Source organism: Pseudoliparis swirei, chromosome 2 (assembly GCF_029220125.1).
Source record: "Pseudoliparis swirei isolate HS2019 ecotype Mariana Trench chromosome 2, NWPU_hadal_v1, whole genome shotgun sequence".
Lineage (NCBI taxonomy): Eukaryota > Metazoa > Chordata > Actinopteri > Perciformes > Liparidae > Pseudoliparis > Pseudoliparis swirei.
The window spans coordinates 9,937,151-9,961,531 of record NC_079389.1 but is presented as its reverse complement, the minus strand read 5'-3'; the positions used below and the strand labels follow the sequence as shown (position 1 = coordinate 9,961,531).

The 24,381-nt window shown below is 40.5% G+C and overlaps 1 protein-coding gene across 3 annotated transcripts in view; it reads left to right on the top strand.

Annotated features, from left to right (window-relative positions):
• The window catches only part of rapgef4a (Rap guanine nucleotide exchange factor 4a), a 46,107-nt gene extending 22,414 nt beyond the window's left edge, over nt 1-23,693 (top strand). Inside the window, exons 5-31 of one of the 3 annotated variants that reach the window (XM_056426486.1) lie at nt 3,126-3,198; nt 8,185-8,249; nt 9,383-9,433; nt 9,547-9,653; nt 9,934-10,055; nt 10,146-10,329; nt 10,426-10,510; nt 11,550-11,610; nt 11,770-11,846; nt 11,945-12,091; nt 13,421-13,536; nt 14,818-14,903; nt 15,261-15,339; nt 15,440-15,590; nt 16,157-16,245; nt 16,421-16,451; nt 16,532-16,610; nt 17,156-17,302; nt 19,547-19,644; nt 21,302-21,427; nt 21,586-21,764; nt 21,862-21,952; nt 22,027-22,077; nt 22,246-22,333; nt 22,448-22,512; nt 22,622-22,676; nt 22,869-23,693. In XM_056426486.1, the coding sequence (XP_056282461.1) occupies nt 3,126-3,198; nt 8,185-8,249; nt 9,383-9,433; nt 9,547-9,653; nt 9,934-10,055; nt 10,146-10,329; nt 10,426-10,510; nt 11,550-11,610; nt 11,770-11,846; nt 11,945-12,091; nt 13,421-13,536; nt 14,818-14,903; nt 15,261-15,339; nt 15,440-15,590; nt 16,157-16,245; nt 16,421-16,451; nt 16,532-16,610; nt 17,156-17,302; nt 19,547-19,644; nt 21,302-21,427; nt 21,586-21,764; nt 21,862-21,952; nt 22,027-22,077; nt 22,246-22,333; nt 22,448-22,512; nt 22,622-22,676; nt 22,869-22,996 (2,631 nt within the window). In that variant the 3' untranslated portion in view covers nt 22,997-23,693. Of the gene's footprint in view, nt 1-3,125; nt 3,199-8,184; nt 8,250-9,382; nt 9,434-9,546; nt 9,654-9,933; nt 10,056-10,145; nt 10,330-10,425; nt 10,511-11,549; nt 11,611-11,769; nt 11,847-11,944; nt 12,092-13,420; nt 13,537-14,817; nt 14,904-15,260; nt 15,340-15,439; nt 15,591-16,156; nt 16,246-16,420; nt 16,452-16,531; nt 16,611-17,087; nt 17,303-19,546; nt 19,645-21,301; nt 21,428-21,585; nt 21,765-21,861; nt 21,953-22,026; nt 22,078-22,245; nt 22,334-22,447; nt 22,513-22,621; nt 22,677-22,868 lie in introns of those variants that run through there. The other 2 variants (XM_056426495.1, XM_056426503.1) reach the window with 2 other exon arrangements.
• The last annotated feature ends 688 nt before the right edge of the window (nt 23,694-24,381 follow it).

Below are 24,381 nucleotides of genomic sequence, written 5' to 3'. Positions count from 1 at the left end.
ACACAGGCGTTTGCCCTGCCACAGCTGCAGCCCTTCTGGGTCAACTGTTACCTGTCTGCTGTTTCCAGAGACCCCTGGGCCAGCTCCTATGGAGGCTTTGAACATGGCCCACTTGGATTCCATGTCCCCAGTCTCTCCCGGGATGCAAGAGAAATTCTTTCGAAAGTGGGAGTTGAGGACCTCGCGGACAGGGTCCTCAGCCAGGTGATCCCAGTTCACCTTCACAACGCTCATGGGTTTACCAGGTCTGTCCGGCAGCGGACATCGGACCAGATGACAGCTCCGTTCCTCTCCTCACCCGAGTGTCCAAGTCAAACGACCGCAGCTCGTGTGATGATATGACTGCAAAGTCGATCAAAGAACTTTGGCTTTGGGTTCTGGTACCATATGAACCGCCCTATGGTCGAACATGGTGTTTGTTATGGCCAATCTGTGGCTAGCACAGAAGTCCAACAACAAAGACAAGAACTGAAAGACGAGAGCAAACTTGCAATTCATAATTATTCTGATTAATTTGTAAATCTGCTGATTATTTTCCCAATTCTTTGACGAAATATTTGATCCATAAAGCTCTGAGTCTGGGGAAAAACTTATTTCCAGTAAAGCCAGTAAGAATGACCTAAATGATGAATCAATCATCGAAATAGTTGCTGATGAATTGTCTAATGATTTCCTCTTAAATAGAATACGCTTCTCCAAAATGAAAGTTTGTAACTAAATGTTTAGCTGGAGAATGTAAAATAATCAAATGCAGTGTGTTATAGAGTCAGACATCAATATGAAGAGAATAGAAATTGAGTGCTTTTTACACACCTGACAAAGGTCCTAAGCATCCTCTGAAACCACACCCCCACCTTGCATACTGGATTCAACCCCTCAGGGAACCCGGCTTTATTGTCTCTGTGGGGTTGAGTTCATTTGTTCATGTGATGCTCCATTTAAGTACTCCTCCATAATCCTAAATCCTTTAATTGCCAATAAAGATATACAGACAGACTTGTTGAGGTGACTCTTTGAATATTGAAATCTGTTGTATGCATGTGTACAACATCCCCCCCACAAAAGGCACATTTTAATAATCTGAGTGTACAATCTGTATCTTGTAGTGTATTAATGAGCAGCCAGTCCGATACATGGTCAGATACTGAGGTCACTGAGCGATTCTAAACTGCTTCTTAATTGAGGTGGAAAGCTGTGTGCCCCTGAAGGGTTGCTAAAGTGATTAGCTGACTTCAGGGGGTAGAATTGAATTCAAAACATGACCTCTGAGAGTGCATTACACATGCAGGAACAAATGGCTCTGCGGTTCTAGCTTTCGTTCAGTCTCCTTTGACCAGATGATAGCGAGGTAGATAGAACTAAGTGGTCCTCAATCAGCTTTTGATCGACTCACAACGTTGTTGCTTCGGCACATAATACGTTTTTCTTTCGCCGCAAATTAATCTTTAATCTTCATCAGTCTACTTGACAAATTGTTTAAACATAACATTTTAAGAAGCAGCAATGATCTATAAGAGTAGATACTAGTAGCTCCTACACCTCTGAGTGTCCTGGGAGTGGACGTGGACATGGTGGAGGAGTACAAGTACCTGGGCGTCTCCATCGACAGCCGACTGAACTGGAAGGCCAACATCAACGCTGTGTACAAGAAGGGGATGAGTCGTCTCTTTTTCCTGAGAAAGCTTCGATCCTTCAACGTGTGCAGCAAGATGCTGGAGTTATTCTACCAGTCGGTTGTCGCCAGTGTGCTGCACTTTGCCATTGTCTGCTGGGGGAGCAGCATCGAGCGGTGACACCAGCCGTCTTAACAAACTGGTTAGGAAGGCTGGCTCCATCATCGGCTGCCAGCTGGAGCACCTGGAACAGGTGGTGGAGAGGAGGTCGTTGAAGAAACTGGTGTCCATATTGGACAACCCGGACCACCCTCTCCACCACCTCCTACAGGGACAGAGGAGTACTTTCTCCAGACGTCTCCTCACGCTCCGCTGCCACAAGGAGAGATACAGGAGAACATTCCTGCCGACGGCTATGAGGCTCTACAACAGTTCACCTCTTGCCAGATCACCCTAACCCTTCTTATATTTTGTGTTTTGTTTTTTATTCTTGTGTGTTGCTGCTACTGACTCGACAAATTTCCCCTTGGGGATTAATAAAGTATATATCTATCTATCTATCTATCTATCTATCTATCTATCTATCTAAATGTAGTGGGAATGCTTTAAAAAAAAAAGTGTTTAAAATGTTTCTTTAAAAGACGGAGGGTTGAATACCGTCTGTTAGAGAAACAGCACCCAGAGCAGAATAGAAAACCTCATTAGATAATAAAAATTAAACAACCTCTGTTTTGCAAAATTCAAATATTTCATGACATATTGTTAGCCAATGTATGGTAATGATAAAAAAACAAATGATCTGCAAAAGGGCCACTAATACTAGTATCTAAGGCTATATATTGTTTTGACTCATTGGTTCCGGTTGGATTGGCCTCTTTGTACAACAGTGTCACGAAAAAACACATTTACAAGAGAGCATGCATGCGGTATGATGTTTATTACATAACATCTGATGCTGCAGGGCACTGTGATGGTACAAGGCATGTACAGTTTTTATCGTCATGCTCTGTTGGCTGTGTGACGATCTCTGGGCGGCTGGCGCTCAGTGCGGTTGAGTTGCTGTTCCCTTTGCGGTTATTTCCCCGACTCCTACTGAAGCCCGAGTTGCTCCTGGTGCTTTACAGCAGTTCCTAAATGGTGAGGATGGATTAAAGGTCAGATTTCATGTAAATAAGTATAAGTTTCAGCTTGCATAACATTAAGGATTTGATTATGATTTTGATTATGTCTTCACTGATGGTGATCTTGCTCTTTAGAGCTGTGTGTGAGCGGTTTTGATGACAACATATTTGTTTCCCCCCGAAGCCCAAGCTGTCAGCTGTTGAGTTACAGCACGCCACCTTCCGCCATTGTCCATGGTGATAAACTGATGAGACATAAGGACAACGTTTTCTTTACCAAATACACAATGTGTGCTGCCGGCACTGTTTTCCATATTTTTGTAAAATAGAAGAAAAATAACATTGTCAGCGATATGACTGATTTGTTCTTGTATTTTCTTTATTTTCATAGAAATATCATCAGTGCATGGCTGGACTGCTCGCCCCACCATACGGTGTGATGGAAAGTGGTTGTAGCGGTGACAGTAAGTAGACTGTTGTTGAGTGGTTGTTGAGTGGTTGAGGCTCAGCAATCACACATTTTATTCATACATGTGTTACAATGTGAGTTAGCTGTTCTATTAAAGTTCACACAGTGCAGGCTGTGGGAGATTGGAAAGCATTTTATGAACTTTTATTTCAATTTGATTGGGATCTTCATAAAGACATTAAAATATTACAGCGCAGACTCTTCCAAATGTTCAAATGTTGCAGTTGGTGCATCAGAAACAGGTAGAGCAGTGCATTTGGTTTACTTTCATATTAGTTACACAGGTTACAGATAAGAAGAAGAAAAAACTCAATTGTAATGATGAAATTATAAAGTAAATGAAATGCATTTTAAAATTTGAATGCAGATGGTATCTTTCAAGATGAAGAAACCGGTTTCCAGTAAATGTAACTTTACTATGTACTGTTCCCAGAAGTAACTCTCATTTTGTTTGTATAATGAGATCTGACAATCTTACTTGTATAATATATGATCTTATTTTGTACAATATGCACTATTACGTTTGTATGCCTAACTTCAATATGTACCTCCTTCATCCTATTGCAATGTGATAAAGGCTTATATTTTTTATTTATGTGTTTCTGTTGCAAGTTAACTCAATACTTACTTCACTTTCCTCAAACAGAGCACACAGTCATGTACCATAAAAATGACAAACAGCAGTGAGAAAAATCAGGAAATTTGTCGTCTTCCTGGCAGCTTGTTTACTGTATGTTGTAACGTAACTCTTGAAAGGGTTCGTAAATGATGGATCATTTTAAAGAAAATGTTTTCCTGGTTTATGTTCAAATCAAAGAGGATTTGATTGACGACTGCAGCCTCGTGGGCTACTTTTCAAAGTGGTCTGCTTCATCTGTTTCGTGCTGTGGAGCAACACTGTAAGCGCCGGGCTCTGGGCATCTTTGCAGTATACAGTCCAATACTGAGGAGATTTACAGTATTTACTCTTTGCATGAATACACCAGGACAGAAACCACACAAGCAACAAGCAGCTGGAGGCTGATGCACTTCCTTGTACACGACATCCACAGCAGCGTAGTGGTTCTGTTCCTGTAGTGGTGAATGAATTAAACATATCTTTAGTTACAACGCTGTGCTTCTACAGCACATGGTGCTTTAAAAGTCAGCATTTTTTTCATTCAGTCATGCATTCAGTACCACTCTATGCCTGAGCAGCTTTTAAAGCACACTAATCTTGCCATTAATGTTCAATAAAACAAAAAACTTCCCTCTCAACTCTGACATACTCAAACTGAATCTGATCTTTTCCCAACAAATTAAATTGTATATCTGTAATTTATATTTGCTATTGGATTGATCGCTCCCATGTGATGAAGTGAATGAATTGGTATGATACTTGAAAGAGTTCCCTGATATCACTTGGACAGTTTTGGCAGCATCACAAATAAAATGATGGACATCTGTGGATAATTTCTAGAAAAACAAAACAATAAACCGGCACAGAATATGTTCAGACCCGCAGCTTATAAATATAAATGCAGTCCAAGAGTGTGTACAAAGATGACGTTTGAAGGGGCTATAGACAATATATTTACAATAATACTGTATTAAATAACTAGAATGGGCACTCGGTAGAGCGCATACCTTCGCATATCACAAGATTGGGCATTGAATTATGAACATTTTGGCATTAGTTGCATGCCAATTGGACAAAAATTTATCGTGCTATGGTAATAAAAAAAAGAGTTTGACCTTTCCATGACCTTGACCTTTGACCCGATTGATCCCAAAATCTAATCAAATGGTCCCCGGATAATAACCAATCATCCCACCAAATTTCATGCGATTCAAGAACATTTTGACCTGTTCATGACCTTGACCTTTGACCCGATCGTTCCCAAAATCTAGTCAACTGGTCCCCGGATAATAAACAATCATCCCACCAAATTTCATGCGATTCGGTTCAATGCTTTCTGAGTTCTGCGAAAGATTTTGACCTGTTCATGACCTTTGACCTTTGACCCGATCAATCCCAAAATCTAATCAACTGGTCCCCGGATAATAAACAATCATCCCACCAAATTTCATGCGATTTAATGCATTTATTTAAAACAACATTTAAAAAAGTAAAAGATGGTCGCACACTCTACTAATTAATAGTTATCTTCAAAAGGAATTCTTCCGTCACTGTTCTTGCTCTGTCCTGCTCTCTGCTCGGTTATTGTCTCGCTCTGGGTGCGTGCAGGGTGAAAAACGGCGCGCGCAGCTAAGTGGGGAAGGGAGGGGCTGCTGTTCTGTGAAGGCGCTGCTTTTTGCGGAGCCACGCACCAGCGAACAGCTGGGTCTGTCACTCGCAGTGTTTACGTTTCTGCTCTTGTATTATTGCAGTGTTAAGCTGAGTTACCTCTTTGTTTCTCAGTATTAGTTATCAGTATTTTAAAGTAAACTAGAATGGGCACTCGGTAGAGTGCATACCTTCGCATATCACAAGATTGGGCATTGAATTATGAACATTTTGGCATTAGTTGCATGCCAATTGGACAAAAATGTATCGTGCTATGGTAAAAAAATAGTTTGACCTTTCCATGACCTTGACCTTGACATTTGACCCGATTGATCCCAAAATCTAATCAAATGGTCCCCGGATAATAACCAATCATCCCACCAAATTGCATGCGATTCAAGAACATTTTGACCTGTTCATGACCTTTGACCTTGACCTTTGACCCGATCGATCCCAAAATCTAATCAACTGGTCCCCGGATAATAAACAATCATCCCACCAAATTTCATGCGATTCGGTTCAATACTTTTTGAGTTCTGCGAAAGATTTTGACCTGTTCATGACCTTTGACCCGATCGATCACAAAATCTAATCAACTGGTCCCCGGATAATAAACAATCATCCCACCAAATTTCATGCGATTCGGTTCAATACTTTTTGAGTTCTGCGAAAGATTTTGACCTGTTCATGACCTTTGACCTTTGACCCGATCGATCCCAAAATCTAATCAACTGGTCCCCGGATAATAAACAATCATCCCACCAAATTTCATGCGATTCGGTTCAATACTTTTTGAGTTTTGCGAATAACACGCATACAAATAAATAAATAAATAAATACACGGCGATCAAAACATAACCTTCCGGCATTTTCAATGCGAAGGTAATAATGTGAACATATACACTACCGTTCAAAAGTTTGGGGTCATCCAGACAATTTCGTGTCTTCCATGAAAACTCACTTTTATTTATCAAATGAATTGAAAATTGAATAGAAAATATTGTCAAGACATTGACAAGGTTAGAAATAATGATTAATATTTGAAGTATTAATTTTGTTCTTCAAACTTCAAGCTCAAAGGAAGGCCAGTTGTATCGCTTATATCACCAGCATAACTGTTTTCAGCTGTGCTAGCATAATTGCACAAGGGTTTTCTAATCATCCATTAGTCTTCTAAGGCGATTAGCAAACACAATGTACCATTAGAACACTGGAGTGGTAGTTGATGGGCCTCTATACACCTATGGAGATATTTCATTAGAAACCAGACGTTTCCACCTAGAATAGTCATTTACCACATTAACAATGTATAGTGTGTATTTTTGATTAATGTTATCTTTATTGAAAAAACAGTGCTTTTCTTTGAAAAATAAAGACATTTCTAAGTGACCCCATCTTTTGAACGGTAGTGTACCTTCAGTAGCACACAGATATAATTAGTCACTAGTTGGTGAACAAAGTGGAGCCAGATAGTTCCCTCAGCAAAAACAAAGCTTAAAGAGAATATGAGACTTACATTCATCAGGAGCCAGATGCACAATATTTAAGCAATAAGGTACAAGAGGCAGTACTGTATCGTCAATAATGTCCGCTTCAAGGGTGTCAACAAACCCTTGAACAGGACATTATTGACGATACAGACGTGAACACGCTTCATCAAACACCAACTCAACGTTCAGACTTAACTGCTGATCCCTCGTGGTCTCCCTTTCCATTGCGCACAATGCCATAGAAATCAAATCAAAATCAAAAGTCATTCCCCCCAAAATAAGTTCACATGAAACATGTTGGTAACTTTCAAGCTTGAACTGACAACTAACGCAAACAATCTACTGTTATTGTTATTGCGCATTGATATGGAATGCTTAGATAAATGTAAACAGTTGTATGACATTATGGCTGAATATAGTACACCTCGTGACTCACTCTCAACCAATCAGAATGCTGGATTTCATCTTCACGTATTATAACACATAATATTACACTATGTTCCACCTTCTGGGGATTGTTTTATTCTTTATCTGATTTAGTTTTACAGCATTCTAAGAAGCATGTCTAAGAATAGCTGAGTTTCCCCCTGCAGATACAGTTGTGACCGAGCAGCTCTGACTGATTATGCTCTTTGTCCTGGAGGGGAACTGTACAAGCTTAAAGCTCCAAACACTGAGAAATACCCCTCCCCCATAAACTATGTGCAAAACTGTCTCATTTGCTCATTGATTTGATTGTTTTTACAGAATGTTGCTGCCCAAGTAAAGTCAGCTTGTACAGTCAGCTTGTTTATTCAAAAGGGAAACGTCAAGTAGAAATAATTTTCACTATAGATTTGTTCGGAAATGTCAATTGTCTCCCACAGGTAAGCGCACATAGAAGACTAAATTATTTATAATGCCAGATCAATAATTGAAAATGGAGTAAGACAGTCATTGAATGGAGATACAAATTAGATTTCATTCGCCACTGTTATGGGTCTATTTTATGTTTTATAATGGTGACAGAAATGTCATATGTGTTTGTTTGATTAAAAGTGGAACAAAATAAAATAGGATGAGCTGGCTTGATATTTAAACCAGAAATATCAAGTTCATTTAAACCAGAACATTTCAAGTTAATTATGATATGTTGCATCTATTTAATTGTTTCAAAGTCATACTAGATATGTTTATTTAAATATTATGTTGCTCTTCTTGTAAATATGCGCTCTGATTTTTTCAGGAATGCCGGACAAAGAGAACATCAGTAACAACTCCATTGTTTCTGTCTCCAAACATCAGAATAAGGTATTTTTTCTGACACATGAATTATTTATCTGATGTATTGCTACCACAAGTTATGAAAGAGAGAGAGAGACAGAGACGGAGATGGAGACAGAGTGAATGAAAGGGTGGGACAATGCTGGTTCATTGGCCTTGTTCCTGTCTGTGTTACTCTACGAGAACAGCTCGGAGACTATCCCTCGTTCTCTGCTTCTCTTTTTCCTGACATAACAGCATCCTTAACCGTTACTTGGCTCTCCGAGAGGGGATGGAAAGCAGCGCGGAATGTGAAGTTTGTTTAAAGTTGTATATAATAGAAACAAGATGACTGGAGTTTTTGTCTCCATCTGCAGTTCCTGTCCCACCTTTCCCCTGTTGTCATTTCCTGCATTGATAGCGTAGCACTGCAGCAGATGTATGACGCCCTTTGCTTCAGTCCTCCATATAGTTCAGTCACAACACGGCCATAGAGTTGTACTGTTATGTAAAAAAAAAAAAAAGCAAAAGCTTGTATTCCTTTTATGTAACAAATAAACTGCTTTGATTTACTTCAATATGCTGTATATGAATAATGCTTACGAAAGCCCAGCTTCTTTGTGGACAGATATTACTTGTAAATAAATAATGAACTTAAAAGCCTTCACACAAATGCACGAGTTGAGCTGCTCTCTGAAGCATGCAGAATGCACTTTAAATGTCAAAGCCCCACAGCCCGCCCTATGGCCCCAGTGGGGAACACAACACATTCCCATACAGTAACTGACATTATCTGTGTCCCAGTTAAGCAATTGAATGCAGCAGACAAGATTCTGATAACAGACTATTATTTTAACTGAGAAACAATATAGAAAGACACAAGTTCAATTACATTTGACAGCTAATGTCAACTGTGAGTCATACGGTGGCAGAGAGGAAGACTTCCTGTGGCCCGTCGTCATGAGAGGAAAAGCACTCGACATGTCAGACATGCTGTTGTTTCTGTGATGTATTTGATTGGCAATTACTGCATTGGTGTTTCCAACAACAAACCTTTAATTTCACCCAATTTATGTGATGCTGAACCCTAGTTGTATTGTTTTGCATGATGTGTTTTATTTCAATTCTTCATATATTTTGTTTCCTTTTTCCTTTTTTTTGTTGTTGTTGTTTTTTTGCAGAAGTCATTCATTGAAAGTCCAGCCAAATCCCACCTTAAATGCATTTCTCAGGTTGTAAACACAATCATCCTTCCGTATGTAGGGACTGGTCATTGCCTGTTTGTGTGGCAGGTAGTCAGTAGGACTCTAATGTGCTTCGATTTAACTTGAGTTTGACTGTGCAGGTCCCTTCTGAAAAGATACTGCGGGCGGGGAAGATTCTCCGTAACGCCATCCTCTCCAGGGCGCCTCACATGATCAGAGACAGGAAGTACCATTTGAAGACCTACAGGTTAGACGGCATCTTAATTCTTTAATATTTATGAAAACACTCTAGCTTTTGTCCACAGGGAGTGCCAAAATCAACACAAAATTAAAGTTACTTGTTGTACCTTTAACTTTCTGAGTTAAACATACAGGTTCCTTTTTGGCAACACCCACAGTTTAGTCAAACAACAGAAAAAAAAAAAAATAAACAAGAACAGGACAGTTCAAATAATAAAAACAGACACACCGTATACTGCTCAGCATTGCATAAGAACATATATGGACCTTTTCTGTCTGTTCTATAGGCAGTGTTGCGTGGGGACAGAGTTGGTTGACTGGCAAATACAGCAGAGCGCATGCATCCACTCTCGTATTCAGGCTGTGGGCATGTGGCAGGTGCTGCTGGAAGAAGGTGTTCTCAACCACGGTGAGACTCTGGGTGAGGTGTGAGTCTGCAGCAAAAAACAGTGATTATTAAATTAATTTGAGCCCTGCTGTCTGTGTTGTTGTGACGCAGTGGACCAGGAGCTGAGCTTCCAGGACAAGTACCATTTCTACCGCTTCCTGGATGACGAGCAGGAGGATGCTCCTTTACTGGGCGAGGAGGAGAGGAAGGAGAGCCAAGAGGAGCTGCAGGACACCTTGCTCCTCCTCTCGCAGATTGGACCTGACGCCCACATGCGGATGATTCTGAGGAAACAGTACGACTATAAAACTGTGTTCTCTGAAGCAATTTAAAACAGATTGGATTGGTGTTTTGGTGTTGTGCTTTTCTTTACATACTTCCTGTTTTGCAGTCCGTCTGAAAGAACAGCAGATGATTTAGAGATCATCTATGAAGAGCTGCTCCATATAAAGGCCCTGTCTCACCTGTCCACCACTGTGAGTGATTGGTCTTATGTGGCAAGATGAGTCATGTTGTCACTGTGCAGACATTAAGATTGCTTCTGTCTCTTGTGGCAGTGAAACACTTGTTCTGTCACGGGGTGAGGCTCAGAGAAACAGGACCGGACTCAATGTGAATAACAAAAAACTGTCTTTACTGAGACAAAAGGTTCCAAAAAGCAAACAAGTCCAAAAGAAAGCAGGCAGAGAATCAGAGGTCAGGAATACACACGAGTAACGCTAGAGAGCTTGGCACAAAAAAACACAAGGCACAAGGAGAACAGAACTACAGACAACAATACAGCAGGAGACAAGGGAAAGACTGGCACAATATATAGGGGGGGAAACAGGTGTACGGCATGAGACACTAACGAGACGAGAGTGGCTGAGGGCAGGTGCAGGGAACGAAACAATCAAGGAGACAGGAGTGGCTGAGGGCAGGTGAAGGGAATGAAACAATCAATGAGACAGGACTGGCTGAGGGCAGGTGAAGGGAAGGAAACAATCAAGGAAACGAGTGGCTGAGGGCAGGTGAAGGGAATGAAACAATCAAGGAGACAGGAGTGGCTGAGGGCAGGTGAAGGAAATGAAACAATCAAGGAGACATGAGTAACTGAGGGCATGTGCAGGGAATGAAACAATCAAGGAGACAGAGGAGACACAGAGAAGAAACAGAGACACAGAACAAAGCGTTATCTGTTCAACTTCTCACACTTGTGTTACATTCAAGAGCAGAGGAAGGACATGATGCAAGCATGCAAACTGCACACCTTCCTGTACTTACTGTATGTAGTCATTTCAGTACTCATCATCACATATGTTGATTGCTGTTCCGCAAGTAAAATCATTAATTTGCATTGCTGCTGGGTTTCACTCCAAATTGGGTGGGAACTGCTAGAAACTCACATAAAATGTTAATGAGCAGGAGAAAAACACTTTGCATGGTTGTACTCTTTCTGGTTGCTCCATGTTTCATTAGTAAACTTCATTTCTTTTCATATTGATCCTCCTGAGCTAACATCTGTCTTCTCTGCAGGTAAGGAGAGAATTGGCAGGAGTGCTGGTCTTTGAGTCTCATGCCAAGTCAGGAACAGTGTGTAAGTAATGCGGTGAAATAAGTAATATGACGGTAATGATCTTTTACAAAAACCTGATAGCGAACAATTTAATTTAAATGAGTCAGAATAAATCCAACAAATCCCAGATTAGGGAATATCAGACTACCAAAGCTGTTCTTTGTTTCTTTTCTCTCTCAGTGTTCAATCAGGGTGAGGAGGGCACATCATGGTACATTATTTTGAAGGGCTCAGTCAATGTTGTTATCTATGGAAAAGTAGGTATTTCTCTAGATGAGATATTATTTCTAAAATCTATAAAATGAATATGTTGCTCTCGGCATTAATTCATTGGTCGATACGGTGTGTGTCGCAGGGTGTTGTTTGCACTCTACATGAGGGAGACGACTTCGGAAAGCTCGCTCTTGTCAATGACGCCCCCCGCGCTGCATCAATCGTCCTTAGAGAGGATCACTGCCACTTCCTGACAGTTGACAAGGAAGACTTCAATAGGATTTTGAGGGTGAGTTTCTTTCGATGCTTTAACAGTAATATTTAAAATAGTTATACTGCCCTCTGTTGGCAAAACCTCAGTATTGCAGCCATAACATTTATTTCATGTATCCTTTGAGATAGTTCTCCAGCCCTCTACACCCATTAGTCATCTACATGTTAATTATGTGGGTAATGACTTGTGTTACTTCAAGCTCGAGATAAAAGGCAGCGTTGGGGTTCATTAGCTGTGGATGAAAACTTGTGTGTAATACTTCTGTCAGAGAGAGAGGGAGATCATTTACTGTTCTGGCTGAAAAAGAGCATCGGAGATTTTAGAGTCTGCACCTGGATGTGAATGAATGTGAAGCTCCAGCAGGTTTGTAATGTAAAGAAAGTACAAATCTAGTAACAATTAACTGTGTAAAGATATATCCATTTAAATGGATTGAATATGTTAAAACTCTCTGCTTACCACTCAGCAAAAGACCCATAACTACAGTTTCCCCTGAAGTAGCAACAGGTTAAAAATCACATTCCTGTTCTGTGTTGGCTCTTCATTGAAGCTAATATGATGTTTACACTGACGGAAATATTTAAAACCAAGACTCCTTATTTTAATGGTTGCACCATTCCTCCAAATAGAAATATTCCACGTGTCTTGTTTTAAACGGCATTCCTCAAAATGTAAGGTGACCAATTAGTTATCTTTGGAAACTTGAACAACACAGAATGAGTTTGTAAAGACCGACCCCCCGACAGGCCGCTCCTTGTTCAGGGGGTTAACCTTCTATCTCATCAGGGCTCAAATATGTAATACAACACTGAGAAGTAACTCAGTGTCTTGGGTAAATAAAAAATAGTTTAAACAAAGTAATGTTCATTTCTACTTAAAATACATTCACATTTCTTACGAGGTAACTATCACCACACCAGAGTCTAGGCTGTGTTGAGACTTTATTGCGTTGTCATGAACTCTGTGTGCCGACTGTATGCCGAACATGCCGACTAATCCACTGCTCGGTGACCAAAGCCAAGTGTCATGGCACTTTCTCTGCAGCAGGGAACATGACGGCTGGCTCGGGTGCAGAGAGCAGAGAGGAGTCGGACCTCTCTGTAATGTTGAGGTGATGGTGTCAACATTGTGTTCGGTTTATGACGCTCGTGTTGGAAGGCACACCTCTCATTCACGAAAACAGAAATAAGCGCAGATAGAATTACATTCACACAACCTTCTAGTGTGTTGTTGTAACATTGTTATAGTTATTTAACTGTCAGCTCCAACAGCTTCTTGCCCACTCAGTGTATTGAAATGCATAACGTATGTGTATGTGCTGTGTGTGTATGTATTTGTGTGAAGGATGTGGAGGCCAACACGGTGCGTCTGAAGGAGCACGGCCAGGATGTTCTGGTGTTAGAGAAGAGTCACAGCAGCTGTCAAACCTCCAGCCACGGAGCCTCGTCCTCCCATTACAAGTAAATTTACCCACAATCCAGTGCACCGGTTAGATTTTTTATAGATTATATATAGTCAGACAGCAGGACATTGCAAACTGCAGTTGACTATCATTACAATATGTTACACTTTGTTACGAGTTCAGACGATGGTAAGATGTGCTTTTTCAAAATGTTGTCGATGAACACATCCTCCCTTTTTTATATTGAGTCAATCGGGTCATTTTGAGATATCTTTGCAGTCTGATGTAATGTAAAAGTTACATATGACTTGATGTAAGGTGGGGTTACCTATCATTTTTTTTTCTTTCAACAAATCTCACTCGAAGTTACAATTTGAATATCTTGTTTCTCTTTTATTCTCTTTGTTACAGCACTATTGGCAATAAGCTGTTATTGCAGGTGTGTTCGTGTGTTGAGGAGCGAGTCTGTTGCGTTAGCTCCGCCTCCCCTCTCTGCTGGACCAAACTCTGCAGAGGGATGGGAAACTCAAACCAGTTTAACCACCAGTCCATTAGCTCATTTGCAATAGATAGTGACTTAACAGACATGTATTTAATACAAATCTTCGAGATTATTACTATCAATACAAAAACACTTTCTCTCAATCATTTCTGGCATACTGTCTGTTTCTTCAAGCCCATTTGTTTCTGCTGAAGACATTCATCTTTTAAATCTTTATCCTTAAAAACATTGAAAGTACCTTGTGAATACTGACTCTATCAGTCAGTGAGACAGCAGATGAAAAGGCTTCCTGGTCTGAAGCACAGGCACAGAGCAATCCTGTGAACTGCAGCCAACACGAGTCATAGAAGCATCTGTCACTGCACCACTGTGGCTGTAATATAGAGGGACACATTAATGGTAATGATGGCCCTCACTCCTTGGGGAAAAAGAAGGCCTGGCAAGTCACAATTACTTGTTTGTGGTTGCCCTCTAATCAACTCGGCTCCTCACACATGAGAGTGTCAAGACTATGAGGAAAACACAACATGTCTTGTGTAGCTCCCTCTTTTGATAATGAAAACAACTGAGGCTGGATTGCGTTGATTCTCCTTCACTGACAAGATGCCCCTACATTTTTATTGTGGCTTCTCTGACAGCTCTAAGCGCAGACCGCCCTTAATCTTCAACCAGGGCCAAGAACCCTGTGATTGTTAACAGGATTGTTATCGAATGAAGCAATCACAGACACGCGTTCAAGTAAAACAAATCAGTCGAGGGCCACGGCGGTGCCACAGATCATTTAGAGCCAGTGTTTATTGATTGGTAAAGGGTATGTTTTATCCTGTGTTGCTCCAGATACAAGGTAATGTCGGGGACCCCGGAGAAGATATTGGAGCACCTCCTCGAAATGATGCGATTGGATTCTCAATTCACAGAGTCAGGTACTACTCCGAATGCAACTTTCAGCACGTCAGATTAGAGCCATCGAATCCAACCGACCAGTATGATTATTATTTACTGTGAAGGGTTTTCCTTTCTGCTGTATAGTCTCTCTGCCTTGTGTATCTCCTCTGTCCTCTGCCTGCTGCTCTGCACTAACCTGTTAGTTGTCATCTATAATTAGCGACTCGTCAGAGCTGATTTAATTACTCTCGCTAGTGTGGATGCATATGGTCTTCATTTGCCTGCAGATGTGACAAAGACAGCGCCATGTAGGATCAAGTTGTGGTGGCTCTGGAGGCCCTTTGATCTGCTGTCACACAGGTGTCTGACATAACCTTCTTTTTTTGTTGCAACAGACTCGGCCTTAGAGGACTTTGTGCTCACGCACTGCGTCTTCATCCCAAACAGTCAACTGTGTCCGTTGTTGATGGCCCAATATCCTTTCAGCACGGTGCTACCTAATGTCGTTAAATGTGAACTGACCGAAAAAAAACCTACTCTACTTACCCTGTCTTGATCTTTAACTGCTGTGCACCTACCATGCCCAGGCTCTGCAGGGCTCTGAACAGGAAAAGCTGGACTACACACTGATTAACAAGCGCAGGGTGATCCGCCTGGTGATGCAGTGGGCTGCTGTACATGGAGATCACCTGCAGGAGGAGGAAGTCTCTGGGGCCTTCCTAGAGGTCAGCATATATATAGATTTAACGTGATAACCACTGTTATAACTACTGTTATAACTACTGCTCTAAGTGCAGCTTGCTCACAATAATAATAATCTGATTTAATATTCAATGCAAAGTCAGTGTTTTTATTTGATTCTGTTATTCTATGACAGTGTATGTTGTTGTAGAAGATACAAAAAACTAAAAACAAAACAACCTTGCAATAACAGTCATGTAAATAGTACCTACATATGCATTTAGGGAGGTGAAGTCGGAAATTATGCCCAAAAGGCAAGCAAATGCCTGCATCAGAGGGGTCGAGCCATCAATGGACACCTGCCAACCAATCAGAGAAGAGCATTCTCCCTTAGTGACCATGTTATAAAACAGATGTATGAGTCTTAATAAATGTTTACAACATGGTTTATACTTGTCCTCATGGTATATACTTGGCCAGGGGATAAATATTGCCTGCATTCACATGTTTGTTATTTGATTTGTGTCTATGATATAACTCCAGAAGCTACTCAGAATTAATATGTTTTTGTTTACTAAATGCTTCTTTTTATTCTTGTTGTCTTTTGCAGGAGTTTCTCATGGCAGTATCTCATGATGCAAAAGAAGTTCCGGCCCTCAGGGACCAACTCACAGAACTAGAGAGAAGTATAAAGCCAAAGTAAGTGAATGGATGAATCTTAATCCTGAAGCTGGCCATGTGCATTCATCCTTTTGTACCCATCATGATCCGACTGTTTGTGCACATAATTAAAAAGCTATGGGCAGGTTTTATTGGTAGATGGACAAACATGCAAAACGGTAACTTAAAAGTTGCTTATTGTTTAATGTTCTAGCACTGAAGACGCCAGAGTCTCACAGAAAAAGGTAAGGCACTGACTGTTCTTTTTGTAGTTAAAGTTAATGTGCAAAAATGTCATGATTACTGAACCTGCTCAACTTTACAGCACAAAGTCCTCCTGCGGCAGTTTAGTATGGGAGATGAGAAGCTCCAGAAACGCCAGCCCATCAAGAGTAATGATGAAAGTGAGTAAAGGATGAGGCTCCACATGCTTCGCTCAATGTATAATGCAACATGTGTCCCAGACTAAAGAGGATCATATCAGAACACTGTTGATACACTCTGCTGCCAGTCACTGTTACGTTATATCCACTATTTGAAACTTTTATTCAGCAATGTGTTAACCTTCTCAGGTCTTAGTTATAAACGCTTACACCTGTTTGTTTGATACCTTCCATTTACCTGCTTAACATGTTAATGAGGATCTTATTTCTGAGTAAAATTAAATTAGTTATTTGTATTTGCCTCTTTTTCCTGCACATACATCTTGTTGCATTTATGCTTAATCAATTTCAGAATCCTAACCTCTTAAAATAAAGCAATTTGCATTGCTTCACTTTGATAAATCTAGCCTGATTTCACAAGAAAAGCAAAGATTAGAGAAATTGTACATAGCAAGCTTTGGAACTATTGCTCTAATCTGACTGCTTCCATCTTTCCAGCCCTGCTTTACCGCTCCTTCTTTCCTTCTTGCTGACAGTCGCATATTTTCTCTGATTCACGCCTCCAGTTCTGCTCAAAGTCTACTGCTGCGACCACACCTACACAACGATTCGTGTCTCTGTGGCCGCCTCTGTCAGGGAGGTCATCGGTGCTGTGGCCGACAAGCTGGGGTCAGCGGAGGACCTGCTCCTGGTCAACCTCAGTTCGGCAGGAGGTGAGAGCGGTGGCAGCTACATGTTAATCAAATGTGTAACGGTGACACAAGGGACAGCCCAAGCAGGGTGACACACTAATGAATGCCCAGTTGATTTAGTGAAACATTATCTGCCTTTTCCAGATTGTGATGGCTACGACAGTAGGTGCTAAAGAATGGCCTTTACAGCAGCTTTGCCTCAGTTTGTGTCATGACATTCAGCACGAGGCTGTTGGTTCGTGTCTGTTACTTATTGTTGTGGTATTCTATTGTCTCTGCGAGAAAACTCTAATGCAGCTCTTACTTGTCCGCACTTAACCTCGCATTCTCCTTCTTGAAGGCCTGCTATTATATTTCATTGTAGGCTATTGTGTTGCTGCTGCTTCACTAAATTTCCTCCTGGGGATGAATAAAGTAATATCTTATCTTAACCCTTGTGTTGCCTTCGGGTCAATTTGACCCGATTCAATGTTTCACCCTCCTGTTACCTTTATATTTACTAACATATTTTACCCTTGAGGTCAATATGACCCCAGCTATTAAAATCTCCAGAAAATTATTAGAATTAATATTGTTTTCCAAGTTTAAGTGTGAGGTACTTTATGTTTGTTTGTTGACTCCCGAAAGAACACCGACATTAAACATTGAATCGGGTCAAATTGACCCGAAGGCGACAGGAGGGTTAAATATTGAATCGGTCAAAATGACCCGAAGGCAACACAAGGGTTAAGTAAACAGATGCAGAACGGTAGCTGCTCTCTTATTAGCTCATTATCATACAGCTCATATGTTATATCTCTAACCAATGAACTTAGGCTAAGCTTAGCAAGAATTTTAAAAAAAAGTTCTTGCATTCATATAAAATGTAGCATGAGAGAGCACTTGTATTACATATTGTCCAACACCACCAACATCTCTCAGTGTGAAAGTCTAAGACTTCACAACTATCTCCACTTTGTTCCAGACAAAGATATTTGACTACGTTTCTAGAGAAAAACTCGCGGCTCTGTGAGGCTGCACTTTGAGCTAAATGCTAACAGCTCAACACTAACAAGTTGTTGTTAAGCCGATGTGTGGAGCAGGTATAATGTTTACATGTTCATCATCTTAGTTTAGTGTGTTAGCATGCTAACATTTGGTGATTAGCCCTCAACACAAACCTAAGGCTAATGGTGTGTTTTGCGAATTATTGAACATATGGACACTAGAAATATTGACATTATGATGGTGCTATGAAATTCGGGCATCACCAAAGTCACATGAATGGTTGAACCCAATGTTATGGTTTAATTTAAACCAGATTGCTCCATCACATAATCACTTTGTGAGAACAATGCAAATAAAGTTGTGCAAAAAAAACCCTCATATTTGGCAAATACCTTATTGTGGCTGCAATTAACATGTTTAGCACTGGATATCTTTTCAAGATAATAACAATAAGTGAAACCTGTGACCTCCTGACCCACATCTCAGCTTCAGTGGTCTGAAGCTGAGGAAGGTGATGCTCTCTGCCTTGAAGATGAAGATTGAATTTATTCAACTTTTCAAATATGTCACTAAGATAGGCCAATTTCATCAGAGATTATTCATCAGCAAACTTGCCTGCAAATTGATAATTATACTTTCATGAATACATTTGACTCCAAAAAGTATATTAAAGATAAAATAAATGATAAACAGAGTCCACCTCCTCTTCGCAGAATATCTGGATGGATAATATGTGTACAATTTCAATTGTAGGCCTACTGTCCTGTATGATATATGTCATCATATGACGGATTTATTCTCTGAGCTCAAAGACTCGCGACAACACGTTTCCTCGTGAAAGCCACCGAGCTTCATGTGAAGCAGCTGAAGGCTCCCGGCTCGTCAGAGTGAAAACAGTGGTGCTTTCAGGGACCTTGTTTTTATGAAATGGACCACTCTGATTCCATCATAGAGCGCTTCTTTGTGTATGACACAGTGTGTCATTGCACATTGGAGAGACACTCTTGATCAGTGCCTGCACTCCTTTTCCCCGCCATGGTCTGGGTACCATCTGTGACGCATGCGCAAGCGTAACTTGTTAACGCCGTAACGTAAACATTTCCACGTACTTTTGTAATATGTGGAGTTCTCCGCACTGCCCCCCGCGCCCCACCTGCAATACCTCGGCGCCCCACAGTTTGAGAACCACCACATTAACTAACAGTATGCAACAAGTTCCATACAATCACAAATTAAAATGGTTTCAAACCCTTTTGTGTTTTGTTGTTTGTTCTACAGAGAAAGTCATCTTTAAGCCCAATGATGTTTCAGTGTTCTCCACTCTCAGCATTAATGGACGGCTGTTTGCCTGCCGGAGGGATCAGTTGGATTCTTTGGTGGGTTAATCTCTCGTTACACAGCACATTCTCATCATATGAAAGAGGGCTGACTGAAACCCTATGCAGAACTAATAATCTATGTAATCTGTAGCTCTAAATAAACCATGCTTTTAGAATCCAGCTAGCTTTTAACTCAGTGTAAGCAATCATCTTGTTTCTTTTTGAAACATTTTAATGTATATTCATGTATATTAAAGGGTACCTGTAGTGCAAAACAACAACGTGCTACATCCATTCGGCGCATCAAATAAATCATATTTACCCCGCCGCTATTGTCAACAAGTCACGCATAGCCCGAGGATTTACATTTCTTTGTCAACATTCCGAGTCCGTGAACGCTTCAGGGCGCAGCCATTTTGCTAGTTATTTACTCATGTCAAAGCTAACTATGACGTTGAGTCGTTGAAAGGAATTCAGCCAATCCGGAGCCACTTTGTGACAAAACAGCGGATAGCCTATAACAAACAAACTGAGCTATAAAGGTGTACCAAATATAATGTCTTTCCCTCTATCGTGAAACATTCGTAGCGAAGAATTACACAATCTATATGGTCAAAATCAATGGAGATACTGTGAATGCCACGATACACGGGCAGCAGACGCGGCCTTATTCGATATACCGCGGCCTCCATGGTGCGCGGCCTACTGAGACCGCTATATAAAGTATGGGCTTCTTAGTCTATGCTAAAGGATCATCTTAATCATGGGCGATAGTATGCAGGCAAATGTTAGGCCTCTCGCTTATGGGAGAATAAAGGTGAATATATTCAGAATATTAGTAATAATCACACCAACTCTGGTGATTGCAAATTAGCCTACATGAAACAACTGGCAAACTTACCGATTTGACAGTTCTCCCTCGGGTGCAGGCCCCCGAACATGTCGGCCGAACATTGCATCAATGAAAGACATCTCCAGCGCTGGCTTATGCGCGATGTAGCTCTCAAGCTCACGCTTTTGTGTGAAGCAGATGAGGTCTAATGACACTATATCATCGGACATAAGTTCGTGCTCTTTACAACAAATGCACTCTCTGTCTGTTTTTTGTGGCACACATTTCCCACAACTGCACCAAACGTCCGCCGACTTGCGTGCACGGTCCGCACGGTGAAGCATCTGGACCGGCGGTCCTTCGCATCAACTTCATCAGAATCATCGCTATCATCGCTGTCACAATTCACTAAATGGGGATAGTCTGCTTTTAAAGGTTCAAACAAGTATCCAGTTGCTGAATCAGACAATCTTTCATCGTCCATATTATCAATCTCTCAGCATTTGTTTGCGAGCGCTCGACGTTGTTTATATTGGTATCTGAACACATCCGCTGTGGCTGGCTGTCGATCTATCAACGATGTGACGTCACACCACCCGCGACATATTCAAGCTCCAGTGCAATGTCGCATGTCGGAGTTGAGGACTTTGAACAGCCTAAACTACGTATTGTTATTGAATACTGGACCGTCAGTGCATGAATAACCTTTAGAAACACATTATCTTTTGATCTGGCTACATATTCGCTTTCACTACAGGTACCCTTTAAGAAGACCTGTCCCTCTGTTGATCTTAGCTGCATTCAAAAAAAGTTGCAAAACAAATATTCCTGAAACAGTAGAAGATTATCAAATATAACATAACTATTTTTCTTGTTCTCTAGACCCCTTTACCCGAGCAGGAGGGTTCCTCTACAGGGCTGTTGGCCAGTTTTGAGTTGATGAGCTCCAAAGATGTGGCATACCACATGACTTCCTATGACTGGGAGCTTTTTCACTGTGTACATGAGGTACGACTGATATGAGACCTGGTGACATGAGCAGACCTGATTCATTCCTAGTATACCTGCTTTAATGTTCCAGCAATAATTAAAGTTAATTTGTTTTAATTATTTCAGCTGATCCACTATTTTGTTCACAATAACTGTTTTTTGTTGGTGTCCAACAGCTTGAGCTCATCTACCACACATTGGGGAGGCAAAACTTCAAGAAAACCACCGTGAACCTGGACCTGTTCCTGAGGAGGTTTAATGAAATTCAGTTCTGGGTGATCACAGAGATGTGTCTGTGTTCTCAGTTCAGCAAGAGGGTGCAGCTTCTCAAGAAGTTCCTAAAGATTGCTTCTCAGTAAGTGGACTGTGTTTATTCTGCTTTTCTTTGACTCGGCTTGCATTTTTGTTTATTCACTACTCTAACGGATACCTTTCCATGTTATCTGACAAAGCTGCAAGGAGTACAGGAACCTGAACGCCTTCTTTGCTATCATTATGGGACTAAGCAACCCAGCTGTGTGCAGATTGAGTCAGACCTGGGAGGTGGGTACCTGGCTGTTGCAAAATTATTCTTATCATACTTGCAAGTTAACTTTCGGTGACATCTGTTTTCACAGAAACTTCCCAGCAAATTCAAGAGGTTTTATGGGGAATTTGAAAACTTGATGGTAAGTTGAAGCAACACATTTTGTACTTCAAAGCGTCTCCATCGTTGAGTTGTCTGTCCAGCATTTCTTGCACCGTCGGGTTCAGAAGCATCATCCTCGGGCTGCAGTGTGATGGATCTGTTTAACACGGGGACGGCAGATCTCAGAACAGTATGATTGTTTCCACAGGACCCGTCCAGGAACCACCGGGCGTACCGACTGACTGTTGCCAAGCTGGAACCTCCCATCATTCCCTTCATGCCGCTGCTGATCAAAGGTCAGAGTCGTTGTTTTGATGACCATTTATTTTCAATGGAACAGAATTTGTATACAATGTTGTTGAATATCTTCTTCAACAGCTTTAACCATTTAAACTATTCTTCTTTTATAGATATAACATTCACTCATGAGGGCAACAAGACGTTGATTGACTATTTGGTAAATTTTGAGAAAATGGTGAGGCCCTAAAAGAGCACTTTATTTTCTAAAATGTGTGTAAATCTTGTTTTTAGCTATTCAGTTAATTGCTAATACCTGTTGCTGATTATAGCTTTTTGTCTTTCAGCGGATGATTGCTAACACGTTGAAAATAGTGAGATACTGTCGGAGCCAACCATTCAGTGAGTGTGCATCCCAAAGGTTTATTTCAGAGTGATGGAAATTGGGAGGAAATATCAACTGGATTGATTACAAATAATGTGTTTAAAATATACTTCAGTGCCCTGTTAATCTTTGAGGAAATTTCATTAATTATTTAATTTCAAAATAAATTTTAAAATGTTTTTAATTGTTACTCTTTCCAATTTAATCAGGCCCAGGTTCACCTCTGGCCAGCAAGAACCACCCAGAAGTTCGGACTTACGTACGTCAGCTCAAGGTGATCGACAATCAAAGGACGCTCACTCAGCTTTCTCACGGACTTGAGCCCCGCAGGTCTTGAATCCACTCAGGGACAGAAACGTTGCACTCTGATTCTGCTTCACCAAATGCCATGCGCTTGCATTTGGATGCATTTACTCCAATCCAGGCAATCACAATAGGTGTCAGATAATGGGATATTGTTTCAGATGCCTGACTTGTTAAGCCCTTTATTACAGTAATTTGTGATCCTTTAACAGCAGTAACTGTTGGTGGGTGAAACACCTCTCATATCACAGCGCTGCAAGTCAAACAAGAGTGACAATGGAGGGAATTAACAAGCTGTTGAGAGGATCTCATTCATCAGATTAACATTTCAGACGTAAACACTGTGTGACTCTGAAGCTTTTCAAAATGCAAAGTCTTGATATTCCTGATATTCAGTTATTTTGTATCTTTTGTATCAAACAATATTTATACGTATTTAAGTTTGTGAGAATTATAATTGTTGTAAACTGTATGCAAATGTTTATTTTGAACTCGGCATGCAAAGAGTCATTATGATTGTTTGCCTTTTTATTCATGTCAGCACATTTCTCTTTACAATACAGGAAATGTCTGAAAGCCTTTTGTGTGCTGAAAGTATTACATATTTTAGATGTATTTGTGTGCTGTATTGCCATTTCATTAATACATTGTGAAATACATGGTATGTTAAAATAACTTTTGTAGTTTGCAATTTGATTCCCCGTACAATAAAATAGGTTATGTGTTGTGAATCAGTATAATGGAGTATAATGTTGCTGGTTGCTTAACATCTTAGACTGATTTGTTTATTTGTAAGGAGGTCAGTTTCATTCAGATGTTGTTATCTGGGGATTGAAGAGGAGTGCAATAGAAGGTAAGAAACCAATCAATAGTCAGTGTCATGATCAGCTCCAAAGGAATTGAATAATATTTATTAAAATCTAAGTGACCGTCGAAGCAGTCTTGTACAACATCAAGACTAACTATGACACAATAATAATAAGATATGTTATTATTTTTATTATTCTTTGGCAGATCTATTGGCTTGCATACAAATGCAGTTGTGAAAGAAGTACTCTGATGTCAAGAACAGTCGCACTCTGTGATACTCTGGCTGTTACAATAACAAAGTCCTCCATTCAAAATGAAGTTTTAGCATAGTAGAAGTGCTCATCAAACAGGATGGCCCATTTCAGAATAATTCATATATCACAGGATTATAATTATTGATGTATTAATACATAATACTGTAAACATTTAGGCTGCAACTACTAGTTTAAGTAATAATAACAATACATCATGATGTTATTTTTATTTTTTATATTAATAACCTACACCTGCAAAGTAACTAGAAATTGATATTGTCAAATAAATGAACCAAAATATAAAAAATATTGGCTTCTAAAATGTAGTTGAGGTGAAAAATAAAGTAGTACAGGA